The following is a 26050-nucleotide window of genomic DNA, read 5'->3' as shown; positions in this document are numbered from 1 at the left end:
TTATCGATGTTTGTGCTTCATACCTTCATGCAACAAATTCATTTTAGTCATTCTGCAGAGTGAGAATTTGTTTTTGTATGTCCTCTAAATCGCAGCCTTTCGAGAGGCCCCTCTTGTATGGAGCCTGTTTCTCTTGGTGAGCACAGTCCAGTCAAAACCTGGAGGTGGTTGTAGTTTCATAATCTCTTTTTTTTTTATCAAACAGCACTTCAGAATGGAAAGCTTCACAAGTAGTGCCTGACATCTGCTAATCCTGCTTTGGATGCGTATCTCCGTGAAACTCATGTTAGTTTACACTGTCAGCTGAAGTCCAGCGCTGCAATGCTTTCGACTTTTTCAATCCAACACTTGTATTGTCGTGTTCTGCTTGCGTGTTTGTGAATTGAGTGAAACTAATTAGAATAAGTGAATGCTGCCTGACAGAGCACCACGTGTTTCTTTTTCGTTTCAGATTGTCTTTATTCCTTAAAGACTACGAAACACAGAAGGCAGACTTGCAATAACCAACAAATAGGCTGAGATGTTGATGTAGCGAGGGACTGTTAATTTGAAACAGGCTGCATCCCTGGTTTCTGAGAATCTCTTGAAGCAGCAAATGTCACAGTCTACTAGTTTTGCTGAAAACGTAGAGCTCTGGGATCAATCCAGTTTTTTTTTTTTTAAAAGACACACTCCACATCTTTACTGTATGTAGCCACACATGCCAGTTCTCAACATTCATCCAATAAAAGATTAAAATAAAAGACACTTTATTACAACGGAAACAATTTTAAACCTGAATACGTGTTGGCCCTTTGAGGCTTTGAACTGCAAAGTGAAGGAAATCTGACTCCCTGTGATTCATTCATCATGGTGACAGGTCACCTATAGATTCTCCCTCTCTCTCTCTCTATAGGGTCTTATCTCTTTCTTCAACCGCTTTCCTCCAACTTTTCAAATTTAGATGTGCAGCTGTGATAGCCTTGCAGCATGATGCACAGGAGAAGCATCTTGCCACATGCCTGCATATGAAAATACACAAACACATTTTTACAATATTACCCTGGAGACATCTTGGTGACAAGAGTAATGTTTGCAGTCAACGTCCTGACAACCTAACGGACCTTAAACTGCCTTAATCCCTAAAGTAAAATGTTTAACAAATAATGACTAATGCTTACATGCCAAATTAAAGCAGCTAGGAATATTGCATTTAAAAAAAATGTGGGACTGACTGTGTTTTTTATGAATATGTTGGTATTTCACAATATGACTAACAGACAGCGAGCAGGCTCAGCAGGTGTTGGGAGGCGTTGGGGGATTATACAGCATCGTGTATTGTTGTAGAACAGAGACTAATATGAGGAAAAGTCCTGTCGCAGTATATTAGGAGTGCTTAGATAAGGTGTGCTGCGTTCTTAGCAAGCATCTTAGTCAGCAGATTGTGAAAGCTTGGTGCAGCCCCACAATGCTGTTTATAGAAAAAAAAAGGTCTTGAAGCCTCTATTTCAGACAGTGGGATGATTTTATTACACTATGTGTTGAAGTTATGGATCCAGCCTCCTATAGGTCATGGCCTAGTGATGTGTGAATATCTCACGCCCACACATATCAATGTTTCCTCTGCAGTTCTCCTTCAGTGAGTCAGGAAATAAACAGCAGAATTATGTTGCTATAATAGAATGTAATGGAATGAAGTCACTGAGCACACAGAATATACTGGTTCACGGTGCTGCTGAAGTCGTGTGTGAATGCCTAAAATGATCATAAGAAATGAAACATAAAGCACATTAATGCTCTTCTAGACAGGTTTTACATCTTCATCCTTCACTGTAGATGCTGTGGCTATTAGCAAAGAGTAATGTTGATAGTAATGTGACTCATAGTAGCGTTAGTAATATGAATATTTATGGTCCATATCATAGGAAGAAACACCGACAAAACAAGAAAGAAAAACCAGATGGAGCTCTTCAGAAAAAAATAAAAAGATGAAATGGTGACAATGTGAAAAACGTGACAAAAAGTATTTTAACGTCAAACACAATGACTTCATTTAAAATATTCTTGGGAAATTGATCTGAAAGTGGTGAGAAGTTGAGATGATTTCACTCTAAAAATCTATAACTGTAAAGTATATTGTCAAACATGGATTTAGAACAGTAATGGCACCAATTTAGATTAGCTAGACAAAAATATACTACAGATTAGTTTATAAGGGACTTTTCCTTGGCACTGATCCAGCACACAATTCACTTTACAAGCCTTCTCCTATAGCCACACCATGTGTTGTCAGGTGAGCAACGACATTATCATAATGATACAGACACGAGAACACGTCCAAAGATCCGCAGATGTCATCTGATTTAAACACATAATGAACGGGACATTTATGTTTGCTCGGAGGCTGAAGGTTGATATTATGGCACAGCTGACTGATGCAGCATCTGTCCCTATAGGACATGATCAGATTACTGCCTCTTTCTTCTCTAATGGCTTCGCTGTCTCAGCCCCACCTCCAGGAGTTCAGAGGGGGAGGAATCACAGTTATCAGCAGGGTAGCTTTTATCCTCTGCCACAAAGCAGCATTTTATTACCACTGGCATGGTGATGAGGGGACAGATAGATAACCTCTCTTGCCATTACCCTAAAGAAGCCTCTCTGTCTCCTGGATTTACAAACGCTATTCAAGGTTGCACCGTGACAATGGTGGCCACAGTAAAGACACACTGGGGACATTTTAATAGGCTAGAGTGATGTTTGTCTGATCACTGTCAGCAACAGATGAGCCTCTATCTTTGGTGCCAGATGCCTTGTAGTATTCCAAAAACATAAAAGTGTATCTAATTAGACATATAGTCATATCAGGATAGAGACTAATTGGAACTCAGTAGATGGGATTCATAGAGATAAGAAACAAGTTTCAGCTCACCGGTTATTATGCAACATTGCTTTCTCCTGTCTGATATCCATACCCAGCAGTGTCCTATTATGTCTGCATAATAAAGTTGTAAAACATCTGTGCTGTAGCTAGGATCTGAGTCATTAGTCCATGCAACATGGAACATCCCCTAATGAAAATTAGGACCAAATATAAAATAAAAGTCTCTTGAATCGTGTTTGGATATTTTTAAGCTGTTTACATTTAAATTTAGTTAGGCAGTTTAGTAATACAGCCAATACTCATAGAACAACTCAATACAACATAAGAGCAATAGGTGTATCTGGTTACATTGTAACCAAACAATCTCATGCTGTTTTAATAAAGAAGTCAATCAAAAAATAATTGCGTTGCCTTATTTGTAGACACATTTTTGCTGAATGATCGCAGTCAGCGCTAACCCCGGTGAAGAGTACGCTGCGTGTCAGCTTCCCAATAAAAGCCACCAAGAATTTTGCCAGTTACCGTAAATACTTTTAATGTGAAACAGCAGCAGTAGGAAATGTTCGGTGAATGCTGCTAATATGAGTGGGGAGAAATAAAATAGTGATGCATGCATCATTTCCTGTGGACTCCTCGAGCGTAGGTAGCGAGGTAGGCTAATATGAGAATCCGCGAGAATGGCGGACTCCACCACTGCCAAGCAAAGGTTAGATATAGAGGGGATTACAGTATGTAAATATATTGAATGGCTACATGCACATGTCTAAGACTTCTCCACACTGCCAGGACTAAATATCTAGTGGGAAAATAGATTTTTAGTGACCTAAATGTTGTCAAATTATTGTTTTTTTTTCAGTCAGAAGATACTGAAATCAGCCTGTAAATACCCACCATGAGTTATCTTATGTTAAGCAGAGAATGCAAACTCCACCTTGGTTGCTTAAACCTTCAAATTACTACAAATAAATGCCCTGACCTGAACACAATGTAAAAGCACAATATGTAATAATCAATATCACAGAGTGATTTACTTTGCAGTATTTCTGCCCCTTCATGAAGAAAAAACTAAAAATAAGCACTGGTGAGCTTTGTAGATGAGATATGACTGGGATGAATATGCAGTTTTATGCACCAGGGTGTTCATGCCATCTGGAAATGCCAATGGCTCTGACCACAGAGACGGATGGAAATCCAACTGCTCAAAAAATAATAATGCTGGGACCTGCGCAGCCTTCTGGAAAGAAGTCCTTGTTACATAATACATGTTCATCCAGGTGTAGCCTCCTCCCCTCAAGATGCTGATTTTTGTAAAGAACACCATCATACTTATCAGCTAACACAACTACAACCAGACCCCGGAGGAATCACACTGAAGCCAACAACATCAGTGCTTGTTTAATCACCATCCCTTTTTCTTTTACTCCGATTATTTCTATATGTGTCAAATGGAAGCAACACAAATTGCAGCTGTGGAGTCAACACCTCCTAAGAGCACACACAGCCATTATAAAGAAAGTTGTGTTAGACTGACTGATGAAACAAAAAGAAGAAACTGAAAAAGCAATTATGGCCTTGGGGGGGGGGGGGTTGTGTGTAGTTCTCTGTGAACCCCTAGCTGTAGGAAATGCCTTGTAATGGCTTCTATTTCTGAGGGAGACTGCAATTGAACATTCAATGTTTGGAACTAGTATTCATGACCACGAGAGGCTCTGGCTTGTTATATAGCTGCATGTTCTTCACGTGAACCCCCACATAGACTTTACGTGAGGTGAAAAAAATTAAAATCTTTTAATTCAAGATTTATTTGTAACCGGGAAGAACATTTGATTCTGGTTTATGCTGGTGCAGTCACTTTTCATTTAAAAATAAATTTCATTGCATAAATAAATACAGCTCTGATCTTTTTCTCCTTCAAAGTGTTGGTGGTCCTGCAGAGTCCCCATCACACTTGCATGCGTTTATTTGATTTAATGCAATACTTGAGCAACATAATCTATCATTTACCAGTAAATTCCTCACTCATCTGGTCAATGGCTCATAAAAGATAGTTAAACCCTGGGGAAAAGACAGTCATGATGACATCCAATCATAACCTCTGTGGTCACTGACTCAAAGGGAGATAGTGCACCCTTAGCTAAATAGTGGAAAATGTAGCAGAAAGTGACGATAACAGAATAATGATAAGTGATGAGTGATGTCCGTTACAAAGAAATATGTAAAGTTTGTTAGCATTAGCCACAATAAGCTACAGGCCATAACACCAAATAAGGCTGTAGCAGACTAACTCCAGAGTGTATTGGATTGAGCAAGGGTGTATTTCACTGCCTAATACTTTATCTTTTCATCTGTAAAAGGAATATTGTGTTATTTTTTTCTATCAAAAGTTACATTTTCTTACTTAAAACCTCTAGTGTAATTCCCTCCCTTCCCAGCATTAGTCCTAAGTGTATCCTGTTCTCACCTCCATATTTAGCCCCCCAGTATGCAGTCTACTGTAAAGCTGCCCTTTAGCCACAGTAGTCCCCAAGAAGATGCTACAGTACCATTCTGCTGATGCCCATTTCATACTGCCTTGTCCATGCCTTGTTGGACTGAACCATTACAGTAAGGCTAGTTCCGGTTTATTACAACTTGGATCTTATTTTTGATCTGCAAAAATCATCAGGATTAACATGTTTGTTGTCTTATCACAATGACACTTTTAGCTAATTAAATAAAATGAAATAAACTCAGGAGTGCAGTTGCAAATTTTAACCGTCTAGTTCATAGGTCTTCATTCCCTCCTCCCCTGTGTTTCGCGAAGGGTGGGACTTCGCTCCCGACACACACACCTACAGTCAGAGACAGAGCGGAGCAAAAGAGAGAAAGAAATTTGCGCCTCGCACGGACCTCTTCAATATATATACAATATATACAGTATGGGGTCCCTGCTCCACGCTACACCAGTTTGGGGGTCCTTGGCCTGAAAAACATTGAAGACCCCTGCTTTAAGCGGTTGTGTTATTGCTGTACAGGCCTGTGACCAGGAGGTACACATAAGTGATAATATTTTACAGTTTATGTACATCAAAGCTGCATCTTTTAAGTAATTACAAATACATTTAAAATGTATTAAACTGTGTTTGATTTCCCTGAAATAACAGCAGAGTGACCCTCAGTCACAGTTAGTGAATTATTATTTAAATCATGTAAATAAAGACTGTACTATTTATGTGCATGTATATATGTATATTTATACACAAAACAAGGGGGTCCTCCGGCAGAAATCTTTTCTCGATTTTGAAAAGTCAAAAATGTTCACAATAAATGTTTTGTGTGAATAAAAATAATGTGAGATTTAATTTCCACCATATAACTATTGATACAAAATACACAGGAACAACAATATTGATATGTCGGTCCTCCTCCCTCGTCGTTCCTCGTCGTTCCTCGTCGTTCCTCCTCGTCCCTCCTCGTCCCTCCTCGTCCCTCCTCGTCCCTCCTCTCCACATACACACAAACACACACACACACACACACACACACACACACACACACACACACACACACACACACACACACACACACACACACACAAATAACGTTTCTCAATTATTAATCTGTTTCCCTACATTCATTTTTTCCTCCTTTTTAACTCCATTCAGTCGCAGGTATCTGGAACTGAACAATATAGTATTTTACTTTATGATAAACATCTTGTCAAGATATAGAAATTATTATTTAAATGTACATTAATTTCCACATGTGTGTAGTAATCCTGACACACCACACAAACTAAAGTGGGAACTATTAAGGAAGACGGTTCAGTTATCCCCCTGCCTTGTAAATGTATAACATGTATACTTTTTTCCCCCAACACTTTTAAACACCGCCTCTTCTATACAATAAACACAGTAGGGGGTCCCTGCACCACGCTACACCAGTTTGGGGGTCCTTGGCCTGAAAAATGTTGCAGACCCCTGCTCTAGTTGATCCGATTCCACTGCCTTTTTCACTGAAGACATTTCGACATGTTAAATCAAATCAAATTTATTTATATAGCCCAATATCACAAATTATACATTTGTCTCAGTGTGCTTTACAGACTGTACAGTTTACAAGGAAAAACTTCCTAAAAGAAACCCATAATTAAAGGGGGAAAAATGGAAGAAACCTCAGGGAGAGCAACTGAGGAGGGATCCCTCCCCCAGGACGGACAGACGTGCAATAGAAGTTGTGTGTACAGGATAAACAACATAGTACAAATACAACGTTTGACAGAAATGATGTTGTGTTACATAGGAAAAGCATGAACATCCTGGTATTGTGCATGTTGGCTCACTGTCACACTGTCTTACTGGGACATAGATAGAACAGACCCATTGGTAGTGTTATTAGTATCACCTGTGCTTGAAGGGTGAAGATGTGCTATGAAGGGTGAAGATGTCAGCTATGAACATTTTGCAATCTGCTTCACGGTCGTGGCTTATTGGCCACAAAGACTTATCATTTGCTGAGTAAGGTGCGTGTGTTGCGATGCAGGGGGAGCTCCATCTAGTGGATCCACCCTCCACTGAACCACAGCAACAACATGCAGCAACACTAAAGAGATACCACAGAGATCATTGTTCAAGGAGTCACCATTGTAGATGCAACCCCCTCAATCCACTCTCTCAACACACAAGTGTTTCAGTCAACTGTTTCAGTGTTTTTTTTTCTTTCTTTTTAGTGCTGACTATGACCTCATCGCACCTTCATCACCGCATTACCAATTAAAACAACAGTTTTAAATTCTCATTAAAAGGTTACATGAAAAGGTTTGCAAATCATCATGTTCTGCTGTTTCTGGACAGATGAAGAATGAGAGATGGTGGCCGTGCAATGTTCCTCCTAATGCCAGTGACAAAGTCGTACCATGAAGCTGCTTCTGAAAGAAGCTCTTCAAGCTGGCACGGCCTCACTGTGACAGGAGGCATGGGCACGAAACAACCAGATGATGACACCATGGGAGGTGGGACAGGGGGCAAGAGATGGTCAGAGTGCCAGCCTATAATCGTCAATCAGTGTCCAAAACAGTTGTTACATCAACCTCAGCAAAAGACTGGCACATGAATCAAACGACAAATAAGGGATTAATATAAAGTACACTTTAGCAGTTTATTAGCATTTTTGACTAAAACCTGCTATATTTACTTCTTGGTGTTTTGACCTCTTTGCACACACACACATGCACGCACGCACACACACACACACACACACACACACACACACACACACACACACACACACACACACACACACACACACACACACCATGCTGAATCTGGGCAGGGAGGCAGATTTTCAGTAGTTTGGAGGATTTATCACACAACTCAATAAACTGCAGTTTCATGTGGAGGGATTACAATCTATATGTCTAACTTGCATCACTTTCCCACTGACTTGACAAAAGTAAAGGATCATTCTGCCCCACCAGTGACCAGTCAACTAGTTCGCTGTGGTAAAATCTGCTTGAATAAACCACATGGACATCATTAAACATCTGTTTTAAAAGAACATAGATACAAGTCCAAGGAGACTTTGAATTAGTCTATTGGTCTTTTAGTCGTAGGGATATTAATGGGAATTATTCAAATTTTAGTAAGGGTTTTACCCCTAGTAATCCCTTTAATACTTGCTTGACCTCTCGTAGAATAAGGCAGGGGCTTATAACTTTTTACTTCACGGTTTTAAGGAAGGAGAAATTATGAGACATCAAACATTGCAACAGAGAATGAGAGGCTACCTCAGAGAAAAGAGGTGCAGCCAGGATTCTGTCCGCATTGTGGAGAGGAAGGAGGTGAGAAAGAGCCGTGACACGCTGTGTCAAGTCACAAAATGTATCAATATTTAATCAGTTTGGCTCTTTCTCTCAGGATGGTGCCTCTGGAGAGACAATTATGTGTAAAGCTGAATTCCTTATACCTCTGCACTTCAGCACATATCAGCTTTTCACAGTTCAGACTGCTGGTGCAGAAAACAGGTCCTGGTCTTCAGGTCCTCCTGCACACATGTTTATAATTGGGCATTAATAAACTTTGCAGGAGACGTTTAGCTTTCTCCTTATTGATCTGGTCACTGAAGCCCCATTGTGTTGTCAACTGTGAATTTCAGGTGCACATTAGAGGTTATATGTGATGCACTTGAGCCTTACTCCCACGTGAATGAGCTGGGTGCTCTCCCCCTCAAACTTACTGTCCAACGTGTCTACCTTGCAGAAAGGCCAAGAGAAACCAGACAAGTTCCTTAGTAAAAAATAGAAATATATCCTAGCTATCTGTATAGATCGGACAATCTTTTTTGGCACAGTAGCATTTTTTTCCGTTAATTACATTCCTACAAAACAACTAATCAAATGAGAGCTGGTTATCACACAAAAATGAAAAAAGATTGAAAAAAGATATGTAACTTGGAATATAATTTACCCAAGTACTGTAGGTACTTGTACTGAGGTACAAGTATTTAAATTGTATGATACTTTATACTACTCCACTACACATTTCAGAGGGAAGTATTGTACTTTTCTCTCAACTACATTTATCCAACAACTTTAGTTCCTTTTGAGTTGTTACACCAAAGAGACATTTCCCCTTTAAACTTCTGAGATGGTTTCATTCAAATAATTGTTCAAGGTCCAAAGAGATCAAATGATTATATTTTACAAATTCATACTTTAATACATGTTGTGTATTGTGAAACTAAAGTTGCCAATACAACACTGCCAAAACTAAACATGCAGCAGCAGACTTCCCATATCCTCTGCCTTGTGCCTCAGGGTAACTTCTGCATAGTATAGGAGAGCTCCATCACTCTGCCGTTAACCACCCATCGCTCACTGTTCCAGGAACCCATCATAAATTAAAAGCCCTGCTGAGTCGAAAGCATTAGAGACAGTACAGTGAAAAAAATGCAAATCACATCTTCCTTTTAGTCTATATTTTAATGTGGAAAAGCCTTCCTTGGATTCTTTCTCCACCACAAAGCAAAATCTGACTTGTACAAGGCCAGATCCCAAAGGTAGGAAAATACCACTTATTTAAATCATGTCTCACACCCACAGTGTGATCTTTTATCAACTTCTGTCTATTGCACTTTTTATTATATTACCCAAGGACATTATGACTCAGAAAAAGAGCAAACATACAGTCTTACTATTTTAGATATGTACCGTAATAAGTGCAGGGACTCCACCACAGAATATAACATAAACAGTAAACAAGATCACATTGATTTGTTTGTGGTGTTTGTGTTGCACGTACTCTAAACACATTGTAATCTACAATATTTGAAAGTTACTGTGGCTCAGTATGAGCTCATGTAAAACAAATGTTCCAAGTTTCACAAGGATGATATGTGGTGGCACTCACATGATGGGATGTTCATCCCCTCTGCAGGAGAAAATAAACCAGATAAAATATGTTCCTATTGACACTCGATCAGATGAATAGCACAAATTAATTTTAATTACCAGACAAAACACTAAGTTGGCAACTAATTTTACTTTTAGGAATGCCACCAAAGAAGAATGAGAAGGTAATTTGTCTCCATTTAGCAGGGAAAAGTAGTACCAGCCATGAAAACTTGATAGCAACATTATGTAAGTCTTGGAAGTTGTGCTTTGAACTGGCCTGAAGCCAAATATCAGTAAAACACATTTAAACAGTGCCCTCTTCTGTTCGAGCAAGACCTCTGCGGTACCTTTTCCTTTACACATTTATTACGTTTGTTTAGCTTTTATGTTCATAATTAGTGCATGAGGGTGGCTTTTTAAAATGTAAAGACTTGCGGGTCAGTACAAGTCTGATGAAGATGATTAAAGGGATAGATGAATTATTCACCAAATTCATATTTTTCTCTAATTCTAGGTGTTTTCATGGATCACAAGTAGAATTAGAGAAATACGAATGTCAAATAGAATCTGTGATATTACATCCTATTACATTTTGCATAAATTAGTATGTTACCATTATTAGGATTTCTAAACAGAATCGTTTTCTGGTCAATGCACTCAAAACTCTGTATTTTGGCTAAACATACAATATGTGTGTAGCTCCTTTAGTAATAAAAGCACACTTTTATTGTAAATGTATTGTTAAGTAATATTCCTGTAACCTGTAAAGTTGACTTGTATTCTATATTTTACCCATATAAAGGAGCATTTTATGAAGGCATGCTCATACAATACTGATGTGTTCAAATATTTGTAATGACAGCCTATGACACATACAGTGTACTCCAGACCTGGGCATTGGACGGCCCGCGGGCCACATCCGGCACGCGTGAGGACAATCGTAAATTATAACATATATGAAAAAGTATATATATTTTTAATATATATTTAATATATATGTATTTCTTATTTTTTCAGCACCCTTTTCAAAATAAAAGCAACACCATTGTATTGCGTGCATGGTGTAAATAACTTTCTAACTGTGTTGCTATTATTTTGAAAAGGGTGCTGTTTTTCTTTATTGACGTATGCACGCCGCGCGCGTGAACAGCTACAAGTCATGCTGGCCCTCAAAATGTCCGCTCACGCCAAAATAAGAAAGATTGATACAGAATGCCGCGTTTTCAAGAAGACATGGACTTCTAAGTATTTATTTACAGAAGTCAAAGGTAAAGCCGTGTGCTTAGTTTGTGGTGCGCAGCTCGCTGTGTTCAAAGGATTACAATTTGAGTCGCCGCTCAAGAACTTGTCTGATGAAGAGCGGGAAAAGGAGTCGGGTGCTTTGCTAGCTAAACTGCAAAACCAACAAGGACTTTGTACAAAACATTGCACATCCAGAGATGCAGCTGTCAACACAAGTTATGTCTTATCCCACAAAATCGCTAGAAAAAGTAAACTTCTGACAGAGAGTTTATCAAGGAGTGTTTGGTGGATTCTGCAGCACTCATATGTCCGGAGAAAAAGGAGGCATTTGAGAAGCCATGCAGTCAATGAGAGGGACAACAACAGGGAGTGATGTGTTCACGGAGGTAAATGCATGTGTGGACAAGTTGGGACTGAAATGGGACAAGCTGGCAGGCGAGACAACGAATGGTTGTCCAAATCTGACGGGGAAAAATGTTGGACTTTTGAAGACAATGTGACAGAAATGAACCCTGAACAGAAATCGGTATTTTTGCATTGTATTATACATCAGGAAGTGTTGTGTAAGTCAGTTCTAACAATTAACCATGTTGTTGATGTTGTAACTTCATCAGGGCAAGAGCTTGTCTATAGGCTTAGACTGCCGAGGGACACCTCCCTGCTCTCTTCCTTCTCTTCCTCTCTCCTCCCCTCCCTCTCTCTTCTTCTCCCTCTCTATCTGTATGCATTTATGTGAATGTATGTTACTAACTCATCATCCGGGGCATCATCCCCGGAGTTTCTGTGTCTCATGTGGCAGGTTGCCACTGATAAAGTTTACGTCAGGATCATGAATCGTGACAGCGCCTGCTGACCTGGTCCTGCTGACACCAGGAAGCCTTTTTGACATTTTCCTGGATTCATCCAAACGTTCTCTTTTTTTCAACGCAACATAATTTCTGTCAAATGTTGTATTTGTACTATGTTGTTTATCCTGTACACACGACATCTATTGCACGTCTGTCCGTCCTGGGAGAGGGATCCCTCCTCAGTTGCTCTCCCTGAGGTTTTTTCCATTTTTCCCCCTTTAATTATGGGGTTTCTTTTAGGAAGTTTTTCCTTGTGCGATGCGAGGGTCTAAGGACAGAGGGTGTCGTAACCTGTACAGTATGTAAAGCACACTGAGACAAATGTATAATTTGTGATATTGGGCTATACAAATAAATTTGATTTGATGTCAAGCACTGTGACAGACAGTTTGTTGCACTTTTGGAGGAAAATGAGACTGAATCGTGACATAGGCTACCACGCCGCTGAAAGAGGAGAACTTTCCACACATGAGGAGACATGCTCAGAAGATTCTGGTCCTCTTTGGATCGACCTACATATGTGAACAGACATTCTCAGTGATGAAGTTCAACAGATCCAGATACAGATCCTCCATCACTGATGATCACCTGTCAGCTGTCCTGCGCATAGTATTGGTTTGTGAAGAATACTGATGTAATGATTGTTTTTACTGTTTATTACTTCTCTAGGAGTATTTTCCTATTTGACCCACTCCACAATTTCATATATTTATTGGAAGAGAATATCCTTATTCTTTTGATTACCAGTCGCAGCTAATCAAAATATATAATGTACTGCTTTTTACAATGGGAGAAAATGAATATTGAGCAGAATTAAGTTCAATTTATTGTTGATTCGGCGCTCCAACACAGCTCGGGTTTCTCATGTGGCCCCTTGTAAAAATGAATTGCCCACCCCTGTGTTAAGGTATGGGCGGAGTCCGCCAGAAAATGGCACTTATTTTGAAATTTCAATGTTGACTATACATTAATTACTGTTTACAGATTTAGATTAATAGAAGTTATAAATCAATTAATAATGATGTATTATTATAGGTGAGGCTACCCAGCTGTATATAAAGTAAATAAAAGTGGCTCCACCTTTACCACCTGCAACAATAATGATGCATTAATGCCTCAATAATTATAACACAGTGATACATACATATATATATATATATATATATATATATATATATATATATGTATACACATACACATATACATACATGTATATATACATGTGTATGTATATATATATACATGTATGTATATATGTATATATATATACATGTATGTATATATATATATATATACACATGTATGTGTATGTATGTATATATATACATACATGTATGTATATATATATACATGTATGTATATACATACATACATTATATATACAGGACTGTCTCAGAAAATTAGAATATTGTGATAAAGTTCTTTATTTTCTGTAATGCAATTAAAAAAACAAAAATGTCATGCATTCTAGATTCATTACAAATCAACTGAAATATTGCAAGCCTTTTATTATTTTAATATTGCTGATTATGGCTTACAGCTTAAGAAAACTCAAAAATCCTATCTCAAAAAATTAGAATAGTTCCTCAGACCAAGTAAAAAAAAAAGATTTATAACAGCAAAACAAAATCAAACATTTGAAAATGTCCATTAATGCACTCAGTACTTGGTTGGGAATCCTTTTGCACGGATTACTGCATCAATGCGGCGTGGCATGGAGGCAATCAGTCTGTGGCATTGCTGAGGTGTTATGGATGCCCAGGATGCTTCAATAGCGGCCTTTAGCTCATTAGCATTGTTGGGTCTGGTGTCTTTCAGCTTCTTCTTCACAATACCCCACATATTCTCTATGGGGTTCAGGTCAGGGGAATTGGCAGGCCAATCGAGGACAGTAATGCCATGGTCAGTACACCAGTTACTGGTGGTTTTGGCACTGTGGGCAGGTGCCAGATCATGCTGGAAAATGAATTCCTCATCTCCATAGAGCTTTTCAGCAGACGGAAGCATGTAGTGCTCTAAAATCTCTTGGTACACAGCTGCATTTACTCTGGGCTTGATGAAACACAGTGGACCAACACCAGCAGCTGACATGGCTCCCCAAACCATCGCTGACTGTGGGAACTTCACACTGGATTTCAAGCAACTTGGATTTTGCTCCTCTCCAGCCTCTGGCGCCTTGACTTCCAAATGAAATACAAAACTTGCTTTCGTCTGAAAAGAGGACTTTGGACCACTCTGCAACTGTCCAGTGCTTCTTTTCCATAGCCAAAGTCAGACGCTTCTTCCGTTGTCTTGAGTTCAGAAGTGGCTTGACCATGGGAATACGGCTATTGTAGCCCATTTCCCGGACACGTCTGTGAACAGTGGCTTTTGATACCTGGACTCCAGCTTCAGTCCACTGTCTTTGAAGCTCCCCCAAATTCTGGAAGCGACTCTTCTTCACAATGCTGTTAAGGCTGCGGTCATCTCTCTTGGTTGTGCAGCGTTTCCTGCCACATTTCCCCCTTCCAATAGACTTTTTGTGGATGTGCTTTGAAACTGCACTCTGTGAACAGCTTGCTCTTTGAGACATTTCTTTTTGTGTCTTACCCTCCTGATGGAGGGTGTCAATGATGGTCCTCTGGACAGCAGTCAGATCAGCAGTCTTCCCCATATTTGTGATTTAGTTTACTGAACCAAGCTGAGTGTTTTTCAAGGCTCAGGAAACCCTTGCAGGTGTTTCGAGTTAATTAGACGATTCAAGTGATTCGTTGAACACCCTACTAGTATACTTTTTCATGATATTCTAATATTTAGAGATAGGATATTTGAGTTTTCTTAAGCTGTATGCCATAATCAGCAATATTAAAATAATAAAAGGCTTGCAATATTTCAGTTGATTTGTAATGAATCCAGAATGTATGACATTTTTGTTTTTTTAATTGCATTACAGAAAATAAAGAACTTTATCACAATATTCTAATTTTCTGAGACAGTCCTGTATACTTCTTTTTTTTTTATTACTTTATTTTAATTTGTATTATTGTGCCCTAAAAATTGATTTGAAAAAAAGAAAGAAAAGTAATAAAAATTAAAATAAAGTAATACAAAAAAAAAAGTATATATATACATACATGTATGTGTATGTATATACATACATGTATGTATTTATATATACATACATGTATATGTATACATGTGTATGTATATATATACATGTGTATGTGTATATATACATACATATATATACATATATATATACATACATGTATATGTATATACATGTATGTATATACATACATCCATGTATATACATATACATGTATGTATGTATATACATACACAAATATGTATGTATATACATACATACATGTATATATGTACTTTTTTTTTTTTTACTTTATTTTAATTTTTATTACTTTTCTTTCTTTTTTTCCAAATCAATTTTTAGGGCACAATTGGCCCCCCTCCCCAATCATTTCGCCCCTCCCCATGACCTCCCATGTATATGGCCGCCTTGGCTCATTTGACCGCCGCTCGCACCGGCTTATTAGGCCCCCCGGGGTTTTATTGGCCGCCGGCGGTCGGGCAATTGCAGTCGCCAAGACTCATTTGGCCTGCCCTGGTATGTGGTGTCTGGCCGCCCTGGTGCTTTGTACTAGTGCCGCTCCTAGCTAGCTGTTAGCGCCGCTCCTAGCTAGCTGTTAGCTAGCTGTTAGCGCCGCTCCTAGCTAGCTGTTAGCGCCGCTCCTAGCTAGCTGTTAGCGCCGCTCCTAGCTAGCTGTTGGCGCCGCTCCTAGCTGTTGCTGCCTGCCTACTTACCTGTCTCGTTTCCTCCTGCTGAATGACCAACGTCCTCCAACCGACGGCTTATATAGCCTCATCTCGTCGCTCATTGGTCAGTTAAAATCGGCTGTTGCGCGTTGTTCATTGGACAGTTACAACTGAACACGTTCGCCTAATCAAAGAAGCACGCCACCAATCGAACCCTGGAGACTCAACAGTTTTGTGTTTCCTCTTCGCCAATAAATGTATGAAATACTCATCTACAGGAAGTGATAAAGTGTCAAATCTATTCGAACTGATAGCAAAGGAGTTTCTCTTCATATAGATGTCAAATAAACCATATTATTTTTCTGTATTTTGATTGGGAAGCCTTTAAACCTCCCCAACTACTGCTGTGTGAGGCACTGATCTGTGACTTTGTCCTGTAATATCGCTGCTAAATGCTTTAAAATACTTTTTTTTTTTAAATATATTCTCTAAAGGTGACTAAAGTTTGCTGGTAATTAAGACCTATACAACATTTCATATATATTTCAGACACTTATGAATCATTGTCTGAAGTTTGTGTTGCAGGTAACGTACTCCAGCTGCTCAATTATTTTTGTTATATTCTTGATCACATCGGCTAACTACCTGTCAGTTATCTAAACCTAAACGTGTACTCCTTAAGCACTTACAACTCTGTCCTTATCCTTCTTCTCTTAGCAACTCTCGCCTAATCCTCTGTTGTTTACACTCCTTTCGGCTCCGCTAATGTTAACTACTGTAGCTTGGCAGCTAGTGATGGCATCTCTCTCTTTCTTTTCTGCTCTGTTGGGCCAGATAATTTGATGACTTTCTGGGGAACTCCTGGTCTGATTAGCAGTGACGACATCCATCCTACTTTGGATGGAGCGGATCTCATATCTACTAATATTACAAAGTTTATTAGTGGACCTAATCCATGACAACCCGGAGTTGAGACCACTAAAATCCCCATAATGACTGTCTGCCCCACGACCACTGAAATTAATCAAATCAATGTTAAACAGAGGGTCAGTTATACAAAAAAACCTAATATAAATTAACACCTCTGCTGCTAAAGTGCAACTAAGTAGAACAATTAAATGTGGGCTCTTAAACATCAGATCTTTGTCATCTAAAGCTGGACCAGTAAATCATTTAATATCAGATAAGATTTATTCCACTTCGCCTCGCCATAATAATACTCACGTTCCTCGAGGCACAGGCTGAGGAGGTGGAGTTGCAGAATCAAGCTTATTAATCAATCCTAAACTTAAAAGCATTGTTCTTACGCTTTCAAACCCAACATGGAAAACAATAAAGCCAATTTTATTTCTTATACTGTTCTGAATTCAGAATTTAGTCCTTAAAACAGATAAAGTAATTATCGTAGGTGACTTTAATATTCATGTGGATATCGATAACGACAGCCTTAATAACGCGTTTATCTCATTAGATTCAATTGGGTTCAGTCAGAATGTACATAAACCAACTCACCGTTAAACCACACCCTGGACCTTGCAAAAAGTCCAGAGTTGATTTCAACACTTTTTCAGGGTTTATATAGGTCCACACTTTTCAGAGTTAAATGAACCCTTTCATAATAGTTAAAACACTGTGCCAGAGTTCCTTCTTTAACTCACAAAACAGAGTTAAAGTAACACTAATTAATATGTTATTAAATAATATATTCATTGATTCCAATAAACAAAGCCATTTTCATGGTATAATGTACAAACTTTCATCTGAAACATTGTATGAGCTTTGAATATCAAATGGCTTATGGAATTTAAGCTCAGACATTTTTATTATGAACCTTTCCTCACTTTGTAACACTCGAAATGCACGATGATGGTCATCAAAAGAACTCTCGGTGAATAGCTTGTTAATAAACAAAATGTGTTACCTTCAACCAAAAGTATATCACATATTTGACAAAAGACAAACAAGTCCACATGTGTATTCTACACACCATCAACTTTAACCACTAGTTGAGAAAACATCTTTTGACAAAATCATTTCAAGCATTTCATTGTTGACCACATTCACATCTCTGAGGGAATAAGTCTTAATTGGTCCACACTCTTTATTTGAGGGTGAAGGTTTCCCAGTGATAAGCAATAACCATCTGATGCTTTTTAGCAAGTGATTTTGTTATGTTTTTGAAATAATCTTTAAACATCTTGTCTTTGGCTTCACACCTCATAGACCACATATACAGTGGGTCATAAAATGATGCTTAAGTAGCAAGTTTCTATGTGGATACAAATGCTTAAATAGTTTGTGGTGGTCAACAATCAAATGCTTTAAATATATTGTCGTACCTAGACTGAGAAAAAGTAACACAACCCTGTTCATTATTTTAAGTAACAACAGTAACACATTCCAGTTTTCGTTTCCTGCAGGAATGATGTCACCAAACAGTGGGATGTTTTTCACAAGACACAATGTCTGAATAGAATTCAAACCAATGAAATTGTCATTACTGTCAAAAATTATCTTTGTGGGACGTTTCTTTCATTCTAAAAATAAATTGATCAATTGTGGGTTGTCTTGGAGACACTTGTAATGCATATCAAACATATTTTCCACGAAGGATCAGTTTGGGATCTTCCTCACTGTATACCGTTTGAGAATTCCTCTTAATCAAACACTACTAAGACTACTAAGACTAAGGCCTTGGGTTTTCAGTAATTTTATATCATGTATCAACGGTTCCAGTATAACACCATCAACTTCTGGCTGCTGGGATACAAATTCTGACACATGAAACCAGTCAGTATTGTTTTAGCCTCTTTCTCAGAGAGTGAGACCGGTACTAGCTGGTCAAGCAGTCTGGCTCTCAAGTCTCTGACTCTGGGTGACTCCTTCATTTTCCCCACATCAATGTTATACACTGTTGTCTGCAAGAATGTGTAAAAATTCAGTAACGCAGCATCGTACGACAAATTAAATACAAAATGTGTTTTGGAAAGTTTGTCGAAAGCCCCAAGGTTTGCCTGCCGTGGGATGAGATGCTTATCCATGGTGATGTAGAAGCTGTCAAGCTTGCTCTTCTGACGCCCAATAGCGATTGCGGAGATGCTCCTCCAAACTGCAGCATGACTAGGGTTGAGATAAAGAAACCTAACATTACACACAAGAATAATGTGCAGCCACAGAGAAAACTACATTATAGAAGTGATCAGTTATTCAAACATCTTCTTACTGGCTAGTGCAAGATGGGAATGCTTGTGAAGACTTCATTTCAATTTCATTCACTTTTTAACAACCCTTTTTTACACATGTGGCTAAGAAGGTGACGTGACAATTATAATCACCTTAATAATATAATTACATTATGAAAGACTAAGTCTTTTTGGAGATATGGCAAGTGCTTTAAACAAGCTAAACAAATACAACTCACTTGTTGTCTCATCAAGATCACTTCCTGTGGGACTCTCTGCAACAAGCGACGCAGCCCTGGGTGTTGAAGTAAGCCACTTAGCCTCTTATGACATTTGGACTGAAGAACACATCCCATTTCTGAAGGAGCCTGGAGGATGTTTCATGATCAAATAGAGGGTGAAGTCTTGATCCACCTTTACGAAAGAAGATATTACGTTACTACTACTACAGGAAATGTGTCAAGCCATTGTAAACATTTCATTCCAAATGTTCCAATCCTTTGGTATCCAGGAATCTTGGGAAGGAGGAGAGGATATCAACACCTCTGCTTGGGTCATTAACAAGCGTCTGACGGTGCTGAAAGGTTTCTCTCATCTTCTGAAAAATCAGGGAATTGTCTGTGGTATGGTTGAGCAAAGACATAACCCCTTGGCAAGCATCCCCATCCAGCTGTCTTTGTACATTAACAGCTCGTTGGACATTTGGGAGAAGTGTCCATAGGGCTATTTGGTGATGGTGCAGATCCTCGACAAATCTTTCGTTGGATTGCTTTCAAACGCCAAGAAATGTATCCTGTGCTGCCTGCAGCATCATGGAAGTGTTCCTGAAATAAAACTAAAAAATATTTTGGTCATAGCCCACATAGCCTTTCTTGGTATATGGATCCTTTATGGAACGGTGTCACTATCCCAAGAGCATACTCTTCTCTTATAGCTTTAGTGGAGATGTGCCCGAGAGGAGATATTCAATTCCTAATCAAAATTTGCACAACGGGCATGCAGTTATTTGGCACAAATGAAACAATATAAAAAACACACTCATGATTTTCAATCATGCGAGCTACCAGTATGTTAACCATTTGTCTTCTTGTGGCATCTTTTAATGTTTCTATTGTTTGGTATTCCTGTGGTACTTCTTCACCACCAGACTTGCCTCAGCGCAGCTTCAATCAACTAATAAAGAAAACATGATAATACAAAACATAATGATAAACAGCTTTTCTAGAGAAAGTGTTAAGAGACTACTGAGAAACAAGCTTTGTTATGACCTGTTTAGCAGACACTGCATCAATTACAACCACTAATACGGCCCGTCTGTACTTTGTTCTGGCCCGCAAGAGGTTGCCTGCAAATCGGGCTGGCATATAGGCTATAGCATAAATAAAACTAAAGCCTGATTCACACCAAATGCGGCAGAAACGCAGGTGTTTCCAGTCCACTCCGAGCTGCAGCGGCGTCTGGAAAAAAGCGCACTCTGTCCGCACCTGCCATCGGCTCAGTCAAGCTCACGCTGCACACTGGGTTGGCGGGCCACAGAGAGTCACAGCCTTACTTTAGCTCGGCACGCTAACAACACGCTTCAAGATGTCTCTCTCCAAGCCAAAGAAACCTAGAGAGCGAATGGACTGACAAATATTTATTTACTTTGCCAGCCGCAACAAGTAAAAAACTGGTGTTTATCGTGCAACAAATGTATTTCCGTGATGAAAGAATACACCGGGAATCGGCACTACAGGTCAAGTCACGGCTCGTTTTCTGCCAGGTGTCCCGTGGGCTCAGAGGAACGGAGAAGGAAAGTACAGGGACCGTTAGCATCATTTAACGGAGTCAAGTGGTTTTTGCTCGCTTTTGCACGGAACAAGAGAGCCATGATAGCAGCCCTGCTTTGCTTTAGTTCTCTCCTCTCCCTTTCTCTGCTGAGTCTGACTGACTGTAGGTGTGTGTGCGCACGTGTAGCGTGGTTGTGATGTGAACGTGCAAAGTAACGCAGTAAACACGGAAACGTGCACATAAACAAGATGCATATCATTTAATAAAAGAGCTTCTGTTCAATGTGAAAACTGAGTTCTGAATATTAAAAAAACCCAAAAGTGTAATTTCTCTCACTGACTCAAACAGGCTCAAAATGACAAGTCTGATATGTTTGTAGTTCTATAGGACTACATCACCTGACTTAATGTGATGCATTCTTAGTGTAAATGCAAAGACAGATCTATGTTTGACAGATTCAAACAAGCCTACTTACTGTTAAATTGTAAACATGTGTAAGATATGTATGTTATTGTGAGTCTGATGCTACTGTTTTACTATGCTCTATTTGCATTTAGTATTTCATTTTATGGATATGGACTTGTTTTCAAAGCACCTTATGTATGCTTGGAAGTGTTGAGGATATTATAAACAGGGCTACTTACTGGTAATGTGGTGAATACTGTTTTATTATATTCATCTTTTCTTTCTACATTAGTGGACATTGACCTGTTGGGGAAACAACTCTTGTGTCCTTGGTTTTCAAGATGCAACATTTTGCACTTTTGTGGGAAGCCTTGTAGCCATAGCCTTCCTACCGTTTTGAATGGACTGGTTGCTTTCTGTAATGAATTAAGGTGATACAAATAACGAGAAAAAAGGGGATGTACGTGACTAGTTAATTTCATAACTAACTAACTAACTAACTAACAACACTACTGTAAGTAAGAGTTATTTGTAGTGATTCATTGAAAAAGTATTGTGTAGCCCACAAACCCTCAGTGATGTTCCTATTCCTAAAACAACACACAGACACACAGACTGGCATAGACACTGACGGTAAGCCAAGCTGAAGTAGAATTACACACCTTTTTCATTGAATTGTAGAAAGTCAAACTGTCCTTCAACTGCATCCAATTTCACATACTTCTGCTGTTGTCTGTACTTCACCTGGACCAACATTTTTACTGAAACATGCAAGAAAGTTTGACAAAATAAATTGAAATGTAAATAGAACAGTAAAACACAAAATAACTTAATACAGTGAAGGCCCAGTCTTACGGACAACTAGACAAGTTCAACAAGTGAGCCACTGTATGCCTGTTGAGACACGTTTTGTTGGGGTCTCGCTGATGTTAAGCCGCCCTAAATGAATAAAAAACACCATTTAGGACCAAGAGTATTTTATTGCAGCAATGAATTTTCATGTTAGCTGTTGTTCAAGAGATGGTTTTAGTAAGGAAAGGTTGGTTAACTAGCTACCACCAAATGTTAGCTAGCTAGCTATGGTAGCTACCACAGACGGCTAAACAAGGCTTCGCAAGGCATACATTCCCTGTAGATGTTTCACAGTAAATAATGCAGTTCATAGCAACCATTTATAATTCTTTCAGTGAGTTTAATATAATTGTACTTACCCTGTCAACTGCATGAGGAGAGAAAATCGAGCTGATTTATCGTGGACTCGTCTCCAACCGAAGCGGTGAAATACAGGGGCGGAGCTTAATCACGTCTCTGCAGAGTTGGTCTAACTCTGACATGATGAACAGTGAAATAACTCCAACCATAAAAAACATTTCAATCAGAAAATGTTAAAGTAACACTTCTTGAGTTGAAATCAACTCGGAAATGTTTAACCCTGAAATGTCAACTCTCCAGTTTTTGTTGTGCAGTTTAATGCTTGGATCCATACAGGATGACCACCATACCTGTCAACACTCACGTTTTCCCGGGATTATCCCGTATTTTTACTTCTATCCCGCTGTCCTCCCGTTTAAATATTTTCCAGAAATTATTCCATATTTTTAACCTTTCAAAAATAAAAATAGGCCTAATTTAAAAAGGTGTACAGTGGTAAAGTGGCCTCCGGTACAGCAGGTGGCAGTATTATGTTTAACTTTAGCTGAAAAACGTTGTCCGCCAGTAAACACACAGAAGAAGAAAACAGGAACAATAACACAGAAGAAGAAAGCATATGATGAGAGTCACAGTGAACGGGAGATAGATGGAGACGCAGCTGTACCTGCCAAACAAGTTCAAACTTTATGCAAGTAACTAGACAAATGAGAGGAGATCTTCCCTTATTTAATAAAAAGCAGAGTCGGGCAAACTCGTGTTTTTTGTAAAGTGTGTCATTCAGATTTTATGATTGCACACGACGGAAAAAGCGTCCAAGCACAAGCACGCCAAGAGGCACAAAACATACACTGTCAATGACTTCATTTGTGACAAGAACTGTTTCAGAGGCAAACCAAGTGACCAAAGCTGAGGTAAAGATGTCAATGTAGATGTAATGTAGCCTTCAGCTAGCCTTGAGGCAGGCAAAGTCTGCAACATATGTTTACAACAAGTCCCTTGCAGATGCTAGGGACTCCCACACTGAATAAAATGTATATATGCGATTAAAATACATACATCTTATAAACATGTCTGTACAAGTAATACATACTTTAAATAAACATGTAATTCCTGAACCCGTCCCTTATGTGTTTACATTTACATTATATGGGTTGGGGCTGGCTGGCTCAGAGCTGGTAATGCTATGGCATCAAGCATCAGGAGTTGCTTTGCCTTTTGCAAGTAAGATGCCTCTCTAAACTACCAATGGGCTGCTTGCAATTGTATAATACATTCAAATATGGTAGTACCATCAGGACCTGTTATGGAAGCTATTGGTAAGAGTGCTGGTGTTCTCCAAGGGTGGCGCTGTAGCTCATTTGTCCCGGGCTGGCCCTTTAACTCTGACGTTTCAGTTTTCCTCCACGTTGGCCGCACATGCGCAGAGAGTGCGTTCACCTGCTGGATATCAGAAGCGAACAAGGAAGTCTAGCACTGTCTGAATGTCAGGCTAAACTGAAACAAAATACATCTTCGCAGGATAGTAGTCATCTGCTCGTCCGTTGTTAGCTACATCAGCGTGTCAAGATGTTTAAAAAACTCAAGCAGAAGATAAACGAGGAGCAGTCACCGCAGAGGAATGCGCAGTCACCACAGCAGGCCCAGGTTGGTTGTTGTGTTGCTGGAAGCTAACTAGCTAAGCTAACATCTGTTTACATTGCTGAGGTGCTAGCTCAGAAAGATAGCTGTCGTTTGGCAGACGTTATGGTCCAATGCTATGAAACTGATTGTTTAGTAATAGTTCCTTGACATTTATTTATTGGTATTCTCAGTTGACCCTTTTGCTCTCTTCTAAACGTTAGCCCCATGCTAACTCTTTTAGCTGCCTAACTGAGCTGTCATCAGCTGCTGCTAGTAAGGTGCGTTCAGGAAAACTTGTAACTGGGTAATCTAGTCATCAAGTAGGAAACAAAAGCAAACCGTGAACTTTGTTGCATCTAAAACATTAACGAATAAACAATCAGACAGTATGGGCGTGTCTGTGTTATGTTGTTTGCATTGGCTTCAATTGAATGTCAGCTGGCAGCTTTTTTTGACACATGCAAATCCTGTCAAAACCAACCACCTGCCGACATTAGAGAAACTAGATTTCTAACACTTGTTAGAAACACCGCTACTAAGCTGCTTTGTCTCGGGTTTACCGGTAGTTGTACTGCATGGGTTCATCTTAACCCTGCTGATCAGGTTCAACCTGTCCTCCTTTGCCACTGCAGTCTTAATGATTGGCATATATCATGTTTTAGTCGTGTAACTTACTAGCGAAGATGATTTGGCCTCTTTTTTGTAGCTAATAGTTGAATTCGTATTATATTGTTGAACTTTGGCTTATTTGAAGCTATTGTTCTGCACTTAAAGAATTGTACCTATTTGAAGCTAATGTACTTGCAATATTCTTGCAGTTTGGAGCTGTATCCTCATGATTGTTTGCACTTTTTGTAAGTCGCTTTGGACAAAAGCGTCAGCTAAATGAACTGTAATGTAATGTAATGGTTGCTCTTGAATGGGCCAACTTCAATTTGCTACTTCTTGCTGTGTTTACAGTTCATGACAGCCAATGTCTTGCTGAAAAACTGAAAGCTGATTGGGTTTAAAGGTGTAGATTGACAGACATTGGGGTATAATGATAAGCAAAGTAAGATTAGGCAAATAGCAGTATTATAGTGGTCAATCAAGTTAGTGTATGTCAGAAAGAAGAGACTAATTTGGGGAGAGGGACGTTTGTGTTTTTGATATAAATACAATTGTATTTATTTTAACAGACGGGAAGTGGAGACCGGCGCAGCAGTCAAACCCCGCCGTCTCATCACGAGGGCTCACCCTCTCCCAGTGACAGAGAGGTGAGCATGGGGTCAGCCTCTGATAGACATATATGTTTGAGCTCAAACTGCAGCCTGCAGAAATGTCATGTTCTCTCCCCAGCTTATTCTTTTTTTCAATACAGAGTAATGTTTCTGTCAGTCCTGTGTTTTGTTATGCTTATTCCTCCCTCAATAACAAACCAGTCCCTTTTTGAGTGCTGTGCCAAGTGAAAGCAAATCGGTGACGAAGTGGAGCTTTCGGTTTCCAAAGAGTGTCTGCTTCTAATTTTCACTACCCATCATCTACTCTCAAATTAAATAATCCCCACACTCTCTCCCAGACTTATCATCATTTGGTAATATGAGAAAAGATGCATAATATTTATTCCCTAAGCATATTTATTTGAATCGTAGCTGTTCCAATTTCTTCAGGCAGCAGATGACAATCTGTCACTGCTGGGTCCTTATGATTTCATGAGAACACATGAGCTGTAATAACATTGGGATAACTGATGTTGTAGATCAATCAGCACTGAACACTGAATCATAAACAGGTATGGTCTGTTAAGTTTTTCCTCCATTTAACTGCATGTATTATCACATGGGACAGTGAAGTCGCAATTTAGATGAAG

General features: G+C 39.2%; 1 protein-coding gene and 1 long non-coding RNA gene across 2 annotated transcripts in view; one reads left to right on the top strand and one right to left on the bottom strand.

Annotated features, from left to right (window-relative positions):
- Positions 1-17759: 17759 nt before the first annotated feature.
- On the bottom strand, positions 17760-22828 carry LOC115020151 (uncharacterized). Its single transcript, XR_003833542.1, has 5 exons — positions 22641-22828; positions 22285-22368; positions 22092-22190; positions 19494-19668; positions 17760-19192 (listed from the first exon to the last, which is right to left on the bottom strand). It is a non-coding gene; the product is annotated as an uncharacterized LOC115020151 (long non-coding RNA).
- A 1174-nt stretch (positions 22829-24002) lies between these two features.
- Positions 24003-26050, top strand: part of golga4 (golgin A4) — a 23693-nt gene continuing 21645 nt past the window's right edge. The window contains 2 exon segments of the mRNA XM_029450348.1: positions 24003-24225; positions 25380-25457. Coding sequence (XP_029306208.1) covers positions 24148-24225; positions 25380-25457 — 156 coding nt within the window. The 5' untranslated portion in view covers positions 24003-24147.

Source organism: Cottoperca gobio, chromosome 15 (assembly GCF_900634415.1).
Source record: "Cottoperca gobio chromosome 15, fCotGob3.1, whole genome shotgun sequence".
Taxonomy (NCBI): domain Eukaryota; kingdom Metazoa; phylum Chordata; class Actinopteri; order Perciformes; family Bovichtidae; genus Cottoperca; species Cottoperca gobio.
The sequence above is the reverse complement of the archived record's forward strand: the minus strand, read 5'-3'. Positions and strand labels throughout refer to the sequence as shown.